At 34.3% G+C, this 13,466-nt stretch overlaps 1 protein-coding gene across 1 annotated transcript; it reads left to right on the forward strand.

Annotated features, from left to right (window-relative positions):
- The first annotated feature begins 7,930 nt into the window (after positions 1-7,930).
- LOC117334940 (sperm-associated antigen 8-like) lies at positions 7,931-11,984 on the forward strand. The gene is made up of 6 exons (XM_033894800.1): positions 7,931-8,088; positions 8,632-8,809; positions 9,306-9,351; positions 9,577-9,697; positions 10,245-10,307; positions 11,330-11,984. The coding sequence occupies exons 1-6, from the start codon at positions 8,005-8,007 to the stop codon at positions 11,450-11,452; spliced, it is 615 nt and encodes a 204-aa protein (XP_033750691.1). The 5' UTR covers positions 7,931-8,004; the 3' UTR covers positions 11,453-11,984.
- The last annotated feature ends 1,482 nt before the right edge of the window (positions 11,985-13,466 follow it).

Raw genomic sequence — 13,466 nt, forward strand, 5'->3', positions numbered from 1 at the left:
AACAAAATCTGTTCCCCTTTCACCAAGGATGTTTATGACCAAATTGGGTTCAAATCCATCAAGGACTGTACATTGTATGACTAGTAGCGATTTAAAGGAATGACCTCAGTTTCCCCTATTTGGCCCCGCTCCTTTGGCCCCGCAGTGGTTAGAGTCACCGTTTACGCTAAATCTGTTCCCCTTCCCCCAAGGATCTTTCTGACTAAATTTGGTTAAAGTCCATTCAGCATTTTATGACTAGGCTAGTTGCAATTTAAAGCAAATGCAACGGACGCCGCACCATGGCATAAGCTCGCCGGACCTTCGGTCCAGGTGACTAAAAACAACTTTGAAATAAAACCTTTTCCTTTTTCAAGAATGACATGATTTGGTCCACCTGTAGTTTGCCCACTATTTTGAGGCAATTCAAAAATAGGAACATATTTGAAATATAACTTCAAATTACTGAAACATCCAGATTAGCGATGCAGGCCCTCTGGGCATCTTGTATGTACATGAACCTACGAGTTGTGGCAACACAGGACCGTCCCAGGGCGGCGTGCAACATTCTGCGAAATATTATTAAACCAGACACTATCACAGACAGCAGACTCATATGATATATTTGGAAAATATTTCATGTAACTTTGGATCCGAATCTTAGGTAGCACACTACAACTGTACTACAGTAGGACAGCCTGGCCATGGTTGCAATTTGGTTGCAAATAACTAAAGTATTATGATATGCATAAAAAAAATGAAAAAATAAATGTACACTAAAATTGGTATATTCAGTATGAAGAAGTACATACAGGCTTCACATTTGTTAAAACAAAAATGAATAAATTGGTTCCGGATTTTCCGCAAGTGTGTTTACACAGGAAATTTAGTTTTGCCTACAGCGAAAAATGGATGCCCACAGTAAAGGTGAGATAGCGGAAAAACTTAATTTACAACATATGTCAAAACAAGATTAATTCTGTCTTTGGGATAGAGATATTTAATTTTAAATAGGTTTCAGAAAAAAAATTGTGTAGAGAATTGTGGTATTTTGGGTCAAATATAATATTTTGCAATTTTTGAGCATTTTTTAAGCTGTTACCATGGTATTCACAGCTCTAAAAATCACAGAAAATATCAGTTAACTTATCCTTCAGAGCTGTATTAAAATTGCAAATGTTGTACAGATTACAAATATATATATACTTTATTTGAGTTTATATGTAGGGTTAACTGGCAATGTTTACATATCTAAGACATGTGTCATATTTTTCAAAATTGGGCATTTTTACTGTACACTGCTACCTTAGAACACCTTCATTTGATGTGCTGCTTTAAAAGATGACATTGAACTTTGTGCTCTCTTTTGTCTGCTGCACTGCCCCTAAGGAACGAGACATCCATTTATATATAGATACCTTCACTCATTCAGATTAAACACTGTAAAGAGCCTACCTTTCACTCAATTCTAGGTTCAGACCAAATTTGATTTAAAAAATCTTCATTAAAGACTTTCTCTGATGTCCCCGATCGGGTTACAATGGCAACGAAAACGAACCTTTCCAAAAAAACAACTTGCATGCACATTATTGTATAGTTTCATCGAGACTGGTTTACAAGGTGTAGCACGGGCATGATCTTATGGCGCGGGAAGGATATCATAATTAAATATTTTTGCCTAGGCAGAAATCGAATTTTGCCTAGGCAAAAATAATATTGCCTAGGCAAAATTCGATTTTTGCCTAGGCAAAAATATTTGCCAAAGCAAAAATAATTTTGCCTCTAGGCAAAATTCGATTTATGCATAGGCAGAAATAATTTTGCCTAGGCATAAATCGAATATTGCCTAGGCAATATTTTATTTTTGCTTAGGCAAAAATATTTAATTATGACATCCTTCCCGCGCCATATGATCTGTCGAATTGTAAAACCCTTAAAATATACATATTTTCAGCTTTATCGGACAACATCTCCATTTTGAGCATCCGAAGCCCTATTTATGTTTCCATAGTAATTGTTCTAGAAAATAAAAATGTGCGCAAAGTTAGAAGTAAATTGACGACCAACACCACTTGTCCATGTTTTAATGAAATTGATCTAAGGACTGGTGAGCTATAGGTCATTACACATAACGTGTTTGGTAACCATGACGACCAATATTTCTGCAAAACACATATAGATCTATATGGCTGCTGATAGATATATTTATATATGATTCCTAACATTTCTGTGTAGTTAATCAGACGACATGAGACTTATCTTGATTATTTTGTATGCAAACGCACAATTTAAGCGTTTTCTGCTGTTATCGGAGAATCGGTGCAGGGATACTTTATGTTAGTGGCTAACGTCAAGTGAGTATTCTGTCAACAACTGGTCTGAATCTTCGCTTCGATTCGAAAATTCGGCGAGTTTCAATGGGGTGAATACAAAAGTTCGCTCTGATTGGTCAAAAACGAGAAACTTAAATTTTCACTGCAAAATCTCATATTTTCACTGCGAAATCTCACATTTTCTCTGCTCATCGCTGCAGGGAAAATATCAGTTTTATTAGATTGATAGGAACGTCGCAACCAACAAGATCCGGAATTCTCACTATCAGCACGAAAAAAACATTAGCAGAAAACATCAATAACAACAGCAAGCTATTCTGGAAGTACGTAAAAGAAAAAACTCGAACAGGTATGTCTGTAACCAACGTGGAAAAAACTGACGGTACGATCACCAATTCCCACCAAGAAACTGCTGAAGAACTAAACTATTTCGGCACTGTATTTAACAAACCAGATGACGATGATTCACCGTACTTCCCAGTGAGACCACACCAAACTGCACTATCCAATAGTGGCATCAACAAAGAAAAAATTAAAAAGGCCGTAAAAAACTGAATCCAAACAAATCACCAGGGCCTGGCATCTTTCATCCTAAATTGCTATTAGAAACCACTGACCAAATATTAGAACCATTGGAATACTTATTCAAAAAATCTATGGAAGAAGGAGTGATCCCTGACAGCTGGCGAATAGCAAACGTAACACCAATCTTCAAAAATGGTAACCATCATAAAGTAGAAAACGACCGGCCCATTAGCCTAACATCTATCCCAGGCAAACTACTTCAAAGAATTGTACGTGATGAAATAGTAAAACATATGGACAGTAACAACTTGTTCACAGATCACCAACACGGTTTCAGAACTGGCAAATCATGTACTACAAACCTACTTGAGGTACTGGAACACTGGGCTGATGCAGTGGATAAAGGAGAAAACGTCGATACTATATATCTGGATTTCAGCAAAGCATTGACAAAGTCCCACACAAACGTCTGCTGAAAAAAAACTACAAGGCTACGGGATCACTGGGAATGTACTAATGTGGCTACAGGACTTCCTCACAGGACTAAAACAACGTGTAATCATTCAAGGGGAAATGTCCAGTCTGGTAGATGTAACTAGTGGTGTGCCCCAAGGTAGTGTACTGGGCCCTCTTCTGTTTCTAATATACATTAATGATCTCCCAGATTAGTCCATCATAGTGCTATGAAACTTGAAACTTTTTGCTGACGACTCCAAGCTATTTAGAAACAACAAAAATACAACAGCATCACCAGAACTCCAATCAGACATTAACAACATAGTGCAATGGACCATAGACTGGAAAATGTCCTTAAATACAAAAAAATGTAAGCACCTAAACATTGGGCACCAAGCCCAAAACCCCACGTACCACTTGAGAAAGAGGCAAAAGAAAAAGACCTAGGGGTGACCTTTGACAACCAATTGAAATTTAGTCAACACATTAGCCAAACAGTCAGTAAATCAAATAGTATTCTGGGTCTACTTTTTTTAGAACTTTTCTGTACATGAACACAACCATGTTTCTATCGCTATATAAAAGCCTGATTCGACCAAATTTAGAATATGCAACACAAGTCTGGTCACCATCACTAAGGAAAGATCAAATAGCCATTGAAAATGTCCAACGACGAGCCACAAAAAGAGTACACTCCATAAAAGATCTGTCATATCACCAAAGACTAAAAAAACTTTGGCTACCAACACTAGAATACAGACGTAAACGCAATGATGTCATTGAAGTTTACAAAATACTAAACAATATAGACATATTGGATAAAACATGCTCTTCACGATGGCATAAACTAATACCAGAGGACATTCCAAAAAAACTATATAAAAAACAGAGCAGAACGACAGTCACACAGGGAATTTTTAGTCGACGAGTGGTGGATTCGTGGAATTTACTCCCATGTACAGTAGTAGAAGCCCCCACTCTAAATGTTTTTAAAAATCGTCTAAATAGACATTGGCACAAAGTACCTTTTAAGTTTTACCCAAGTTTTTATGATGCGCAACCGGATAACAGTGAGTTATTCCTACAAGATGCGTCAGAATTAGCTGATATCAGCTAACCAGCGACGTCGAAGAGGTATCAGGTATCAGATATTTTTTCTATACTCCACTGGCAAAAATGCAATACTTGAATAGAGGATACTGAATGGTATTCTGTTGAATATAACATACACGTATTTATTGCATTTTTGCTAGTGAAATATAGAAATTTATCAAACTAGACTCTAATAAAACTTATATTTTCACTGCAGCGATGAGCAGTATTTTTCCAACCGAAGCGGAGATAGATAAATTGGTTATTTTGCTGTATTTCTGAAATTTTCAGACTAGTTTTTGACAAAATACTCACTTGACGTTAGCTAGTCATAGATAGATTCTCCTATAACAGCAGAAAACGCTTTTAAAATTGCGTTGATCAGGCCTTCCAAAATGGCGCCGTCAAGTTGACGTGGAGTAACGTCACAAAGAGATGACGTCATTACTGATTCCCGCACTTTTTGACGCTATTAATTTTTTGATGTTTTTAATTTTGTTTTTAAGTTTATGAAATGCAATAAACAGAAAATTGAATGGTTTCCCGTTAAATATAACATATATTTCACTCGTATGACAGAATATTTCGATATTTTTCACTCGTGCTTCGCACTCGTGAAAATATCGATGTTCTGACATACTCGTGAAATATATGTTATATTAAACGGGAAACCATTCAATATCCTCTATATATTTCACGAGTACGACAGAATATCGATATTTCGTACGAGTGAAAAATATCGAAATATTCTGTCATGGGAGTGAAATATGTTATATTCAACGCGAAACCATTCAATTTTCTTTTCAATGCATTTTATTTGCTTAAAAACAAAATTAAGAACATCGAAAAATCAATAATGTCAAAAAGTGCGGGAATCAGTAACATGATTCATGACGTCATCTCTTTGTGACGTTAGGTACTCCACGTCAACTTACGCCGTTTTGAAAGGACAAAATTAATCAACGCAATTTAAGTTTTCCGCTGTGGTCGGAATTTGTGCATGAATAACTTCACTTCAAGTGACTATTTTGTCAAAAACAAGTCTGAATATTTCAGAAATACGGCAAAATTTAAAAAATGTATCTATCTTTGCTTCGATTGGAAAAAGCAGCAAGTTTCAATGAGGTGAATACAAAGGTTCGCTTTGATTGGTCAAAAACGAAAAACTTATTTCACTGCGAAACTTATATCTTCACCATCGCAAAATCTTATATTTTCACTGCTCATCGCTGCAGTGAATGTACAAGTTTTATCAGTCTGATAGATTTCTATATTTCACTGGTAAAAATGCAATTAATAGAAATACTTTACTTCATTCGTCCCCGACTCACCACATTCATCGCTTCATTCGTTCAAAATACTTTTAAGCCAATTTTTATCAATAATCCCAGTATGTTCAAGTTTATTAAGTTTCTAAATGTTGGGAAAATCAAAGATCTAAATAATCTAGGTAAATATTTAGTGTCAGCATCTAAAAGGAGAAAAGTAGAAAAATATAAAATATATATATATATATCTAGTATATATTTATATGTCATTCGACACTCTCCTGTCTATATAATATATGGAAAAGTATATGTTAATTTCCTGTATGTATATAAATCAATTACGATTAATATTAGGTTGTATTGTAATACATGGAATGTATGTACACATCAAATGCTTTAAATAATTCTGTCTTTGTATTTTTAATGTTTTGTGGGTAGGTGGTTGAGAGAGGGAGAGCGTGTGTGTGTGAGTGGGTGAGGGTGTGCTAGCCGCTAGGGTGCTGATTATATATGGTTGTTACATTTTAGTGATAAGTTGTAAAACTTAAGCTAATAAAAGAAACTGATTATGTCAGAACATTAATTTAACCAGGTAATGCTGGTAAATATGTACAGTTGTAAATGTATATTTTTCTAATGATACATTTAAATATGTAGCCTACAATGTATATAAACTAAAATCATTATGTTTATTTTATAATTACTTGTCTGAACTGAGTACATATATGTAGAGAAACACATAATTCATTAAATACTGTAAACTTTCAATATTTTGAAAAATCAATAACATAATATAGATACATTATCTAAACTTCCTTTACAGTCATGATATATGTACAGTAATAAACATGTAGGCATTATTACCATGTACATTGTATTAACAATAACATAAATATTCCTTGTAGACTAAACAAATGTTAATAGTAATATTAACAGAACAAAAGTAATTTGTAAAAATCTATTTATTTATATGTAAATTATATTAAAAGCATCAAAGTATTAATATATATATGATATACATGTAGTCTGATTATAGAACTGGGGTAGACATGGTGTGTTATAAGACTCCAGGTAGACTTGGAGTCCACTTGGAGTGCACTCCAAGTTTACCTGGAGTCCAAACGGAGTGCACTTGGGTGTAACCTTTAGTCTACGCTCAACTGTATAATCAAGTTGTATCGGCATGGATTATCTATCCAATGTGATTTCCATGCGCCACATGGACACATCTTCAGCAACCTTTACTCTAATAGGAACAGTGTTATTAATTTTCCATCATAATTTTTGACGAAATATTTTCTTTAAAAAAATAGCTATAACGTTATACCAGAGACATATATTCTGTATATATGTCTCTGGTTATACGTAGGTAATCGTTTGTACACGGCGTATGAGTTCACGCGCGTCCGATAGAGTGTACTGCAATGCACATGGTCATATAGTTATGCATATGACAGGTCCATGCACATGATAGCCCAAATAAAAATATGATTATAATATTATATCTCATAAAATAAAGTAGAACTCTAGCTGTTGTAGCGGGAAATTATTTGACATTTTGACTACTTTCTAGAGTGCCAATGAAAATTAAATAAGACCTAATTAATTGCATCACTGGTATCGTTGAAGATTAGTTCCCTAGCATGTAGGGATCACAGGGCCTCGAGGTTTCGAAATTCTGAATAACATATATGACATCAGTTAACAGCCACTACACTAAAAATCAAGTATCCATATACATTCTGAAACCTTTATCGATAACCCTATTTTATAAGATTTCAGAATGCATATATGAATATTTAGTTTATAGTGTTGTGGTTGTTGACTGATGTCATATGTTACTCAGAATTCCGAAACCGAGCCCCTGTGGTGGAGTGCATCTTAATTATTGGCAGGGGCGTAGCTTCCTATATGCGAGTACGCAAGTGTGTACACATAATTTAAAAAAAATAAAAAAATAAAAACGCTTTAATTGTCATTGTTTTTTTTTTTTTTAATTTTCCCCCAATTGTCATGGTTGTTTTTTACCTCCCCCCCCCCCCCCCCTTTTTTTTTTTGCACCACATCTGCATACACATCAAAACAGGTCTAGCTACGCCACTGATTGGTTTAATTAACACTACTTTGTGAATGTTAGGAATTTGCTATAAAACCTGTACTAAAATCTGGTAAAAAAATAAGAGAATCAGAAAAGATAAGTTAGTTTAATTTCCACACTGTATTTTTTCCCCGTCTTGACTCCAAAGGGAGTTACTTCCCTTGAGTAACTCTTCTATTGTTTATCATCTCCATAGAAACTCAGTGTTCCGTGTTGCTCTCGGGTGCAGACAGTGACATCTTACTGCCTCAAAATGAGTATTCTTAATGAAGGAAGGAATGAAATACGCTTCAACAATTCAAACAGTCAGTGTTTAATAGAAAATTGGGTAGAAGAGGTAAGTGGACATGTAATATTAAGTGTAGGTTACAGAAGACAGTACTGGGCCACTGTACATGTTCGTTAGTTCGTGTCAGCAGAGTCCTATGCAATGAGCACAAGCCTTGCAAACCTAGAAGTATCCTCGTATGTCGGTAATAAGATAAAAACAATTATGAGATCAATGCCGTTAGTAAAACTGTAGGGATAATTCGGCAAGGACTATTTGGCCAGAGGTATAGGGGCCTACTCGCACTAATACATTGATAGACGAGGCGAGTACATAGACCTGTAAATTAACTGATTAAGTCTAGAGTACAGTATATTAAGTCTAGATCTACAGTACCTGTACTGTAATGATCATGAACTACCTTCTACAAAACTATCATCCTGAGTCGCATTCTAACTTTTGCCTTTGAATGAATGAATGTTACCTAATTCGTATACATACATGTATGTACAAGGCCTACTATATATGATATACAATGTATAAGAAATTTTAATGTTTGATAAGTCTACATTTACAATGGAGAGTTAACAGTTTTTTTTGTTTTGTTGACAGAGAGCTGTGAAACAATTTGATGAGGTTGAAGATGACACCAATATAACAAGCAGTGCTCAGAAATTTAGGGATGGACATCTGGGAGTATTGACTACTGACTTTGATGCCAATGCAGAGAAACTAACCACTGTTCGAGCATCATACAAAAGACCAGAGCCATGTGGAGTGAGGCTTGTTGGTAATAATGCTCTGTCATTCTTGTTTAGATAAGTTCCTTTTCCTGTTATACCAGTTGACTCAACAAACAGTGATCAATGACATATATATATATACATTTTATACACATTTATGCATTATATTTCTTTGATGACTTCCTTATAGAAATACCAAGCAAATCTAAACTATAACTCATAGATTACTGTTTTGTACTGAACATATCATATACAATTGATGACCGGGCATTGCTCAGTACCAGACAGATCTAAATCTTACAGACAATGTCACCCCACATTTATTATCAGATACATACATTATTGTTATTGTTATTTGTCGAACCACAAAGTCCATGAAGTTTATGCGACAGCTTCATACGCTGTTTACATGGTTAGGTAGGGGGGCAAGTCCTAAAATTGGAAAATCTCTGATTTTTAAACAGAGTACAGCTCCTTCAATACCAATGGCATCCTTTGATTAGTAGGATTAATTGATGAATTTAATGTTTTTCGTTTTTTCAGGAAAAAAAGAAGAACTTATGAAACAAATGTTATTAGAAAAAGTCAGGTAATATCCTTTACTCCAGTTTTTTTATTGATTGTGATTCAATTTAGATATGTTAACTTTGGTTGAAATTATATACTGAATGGTTAATAGTTTTGATGACAAATTGTTTGTGATCCAAATTTCTGGCAGAATTAGATTTTACTTTTTTAATCTTTTCTGGCTATCTAAAGTGTCAAACAATTTGTACAATGTATATATATATTTCAATACTTTTCTTTTCAACAGTCAAGAAGTGTTTCGTGATGATATCAATCCTCCTGAGCCTGAAACTACAGATTTCCGATCAGTGACGATGAAAGATTTCAACAAAGAGGAATTTAAGCACGTAAAACCAGCCCCTACACGGGTAAGGGCCAACAAATACAACACCCTGATCACCATCAGTAACAATAACTATGAAAATTATGAAGTTTCCAACCTGTAAATATGATGATATCCACTGTAACACATGCGACTCTGCCAATTATGGAGGTGGTAATAAATGTTCCACAGGCAACTCTTGAGGTAGTCTCGTATATTATATCTTTGATGAAATTTAACTTAGAGTACATTTAAAAAAGAATTATCAAAATAATTATCCCAGATAATTATTCACCATGTAGCTCAGTATTTATCAACCAGAGGGTTTATTTTCATGATTGTCAAGGGAACTCATTATTTCACTGTGATCAAATACTGAGATCATTGAACTCATATTGTACGACATTTTATTCAGGAAATTGTCTGTTACACTATTGGGGCTGCTAATTCTAGGCTTTGATACAGGCGTAATATTAATATATGCCAAACTGAAGCATGCCTATGTAAGTTAAATTCATTTGACTCTATTTATTTTGTTGCCTATCAATCCCTCAATAAATACACATATGAAGAATTATTTTTTACATTTGCAGCCACACGACTACCGTAAGGATCAGCCTGTCAGCTTTTGGTCAGAGCACAAAGATAGAATCACGGTAAATCTTAATTATCTTCAAAACTATTGCTATTGTTTCACATTTGGGATCTCAATAATCAAAATGTAAGAGTTGTTTCTACATCAAATGAAAATATTATTCTATAAAATTATATAATAATTTGCATGTTAAATTTTTTTTGATAACTTTCTGAAAACAAAGTCAGTCAAAATCTTTACATTAAGTGTTTTTTTTTTAAACATTTCAATTTATCTTATTAAATTATTAAATAAGTAAATTTGAATTACCTTGATTGATTTCAAGTTTCAGCTTTATGATATGTAATAAATATATCTTTTCGCATTTTCCAATGTGATCTGATGTTGATTGTTTAAATTGTGTAAATACATGGTTAGGGCACATATCATTCAATTTTTTGCTTGCATGCCCAGTGTCAGTCGTCGATCCACTTCGCATTAATTAAAAGTTTTCCTTTTAAACAACTTATTATCAATTACCGAGAGGCCAAGAAACCCTATATTGGGCTAGTAGCATGCTAGAAAGAAGTGCTACTGAGTTTGTACAAACAAATGACCTTGACCTACATTCAAGGTCACAGGATCAAATATGCTAAAATATTACACAACTTCTTCTCAATTAGAACCAAGATGACAATTAAGGGACCTGATATCAAACTTGTAGCATGTTGGTGGACTTTCAAGGTCACAGGGGTCAAATGTGTCAAAATCTTTAAACAACAGCTTCTCAATAAAAATACCTAATATTGGGCAAGTAGAATGAAAGGCTTGTTGTAAGTAACTTAAATGAATAAATCTATATATATATATACTCATACTCTTACAGCATATTTCAATCAAGTCGTTGTCAGGTTCAAGCATCTGAATAAATTACTTTTATCAACGTCAATCTTGATTTAGAAGCAGGTGAGTGATACAGGCCCATAAGGTCTCTTGTTTTCTTAACTGGAATAGATTGGTACAATATTGTAGGGTAAAGTTCCGCAGTGAATCATTGTAATTAAATGATTTTGCATGTAATGAGTTCTCTCTATGAATTTGTAGGGCGTCTCACAAGTCAAGACACGGGACACACCATTCAGGAAAAATGATGCCTTCTCCAAACCAATTGATGAGTACTGGGATGAAACAGGTCCATATGAACTTGAGAACTACCCCAAGATGTAGTAAAATTTAATTCTGTTACCAACGCTGCATGCATGTGTATGGATGAATGTGTGAATCTGAGAAATATTTCAGCCTGAGAAGAAAACTATACAACAGAACTTTAATGCTTACTGAACTAAGAGTCTTTGTTTATGCTGAAAGATATACTGCTTCATTGATTTTAAAATTCAGCATTTCAGCAGTGATCAGAACTTGTATATGTATAAGACCGTGATTTCAGGCCTAAACATAGTGTTATGTGAATACAGACCTTGAAAGTCTTAATTTGTTGAGGCTCGTCTGAAATTGAAATAAGATCACATGTAGGTTGATCATTATTTCATATACAATGTACAAGCAACTCTAGATCTGGTATAACAGTGTAATAATATCGTAACATACCATGTAACTTTTAATATTAAATGAATATGGTATATGATAAAGAAATGTTTGAAACTTGGTGTTGTTCAAACATCTGATGCTGAGGAGAATGGCCTTGAATGAAAATGACTGATATTATTTTACAAAAGAATTTTTTTTACAAGATTTCTTGTAAAATGTGGTGTTTTAAATGACCAAATTCTAAAAAATGTAAATAGATACTGTACAACAATATTTAATATATTATAAGTGTGCTTTCAATGCACATTATTAAAAATAATATGTAGCCTTTTTAAATATATATACACAAGGTATATATTATTGATAATGAGCAAATTAACATGTTAATAACACCACGTATAACTATAATATTTATCTATAGAATCACAACTATGTGTTAAGTTTGAACTGCAATAAAATATTGTGTATAGTGATATGTTGTCATGATTGTAGTACTATTTGAAGACTTAAACTTGTCCATGTGATTCACCTCATTGCTTGATGTATACAAATGTACGTAGCATACTTTTTAATGAGATCATCATGGCAACTATGAAACAAAATCTGTCTAAAACAGCATCCCTCTAAAGCCCAAAAAGATAGAGTTGCATCATTTTTGAATTTTCCATGGGAGATTATAGCGTATTCACATGACAAAACTCTTCAATATAATATGCAATACAGACTGACCACTTTTTGACAAATTAACACATTTCAATTACTAGATCTAACCTGTTGGATTAGATGGAAATGGCCTTTATATTCAAGCAATACCATAATAGAAAAACATTATTTAATGGAATGTCACCTTTTTACTCCCTCTGTCTGCAGATAAAATCTTTTCAGGATATCTACATGTTTCATCCAACCTTTTGAAACTGCTGAAACACCTGTAATCAACACAATCTTCTGTAGGATATGCCTGATTTATGGCAGCTTTGCCAATTCTGTTATATTACATATAATATAACTACAGTATTCATCATCCAGACTTCATGAAACTCCAATCAGTATACAGCTGTAAAAGAAGAGAGTGTAAAGTCACCTTACTAGTTCAGACTAGTGGTAGGATGTTTGCCTTGAGAGCAAAAGGTCACTAGTTGGAAGCCCGGCAGGGGCAGGGTATTTTTCATTACTCCTTCCTATTACACAGCATTAGGTCTGACAGTTCTGTAAACACCCCAGGCTTAGGTGTGATACTAATCCATAAACATGTGGAATGTCATTTATGTCAATAACTATACTGTCCTTGAGTTCTTATGTGAAGAAAGGTTATATGTGTCCCTTTGCAGGGCAGCATGGAAAAAACTCCAGTACGAAATGGTTAAGTTTAAGCAAAATACGTGTACATTAACTGCACTGAAAATTAGCATCGTCTACCTGGTAAATTTGTTCAATTATTGGATTTGTATCCATGGTTGAAGTGATGTACGAAGGCCGATTGGTAAGTTGTTAGCCTCGTATTAAAGGAGGTACTCAATGATGTTCTTTTTAAGTCCTACTTTTCTTTTGACTATATAGGGCTGTGTACCCAAAGACTGGTCTCATTCGGTTAGTTTATACCGACGAGATAGCACTCCAAAATAAACAAGACGAGGCTTTTGCAAAATGGACAAAATCGGTTAGGGTTAAAGGGTGAAAGAGTGTCATTGCC

Source organism: Pecten maximus, chromosome 9, assembly GCF_902652985.1.
Source record: "Pecten maximus chromosome 9, xPecMax1.1, whole genome shotgun sequence".
NCBI lineage: Eukaryota > Metazoa > Mollusca > Bivalvia > Pectinida > Pectinidae > Pecten > Pecten maximus.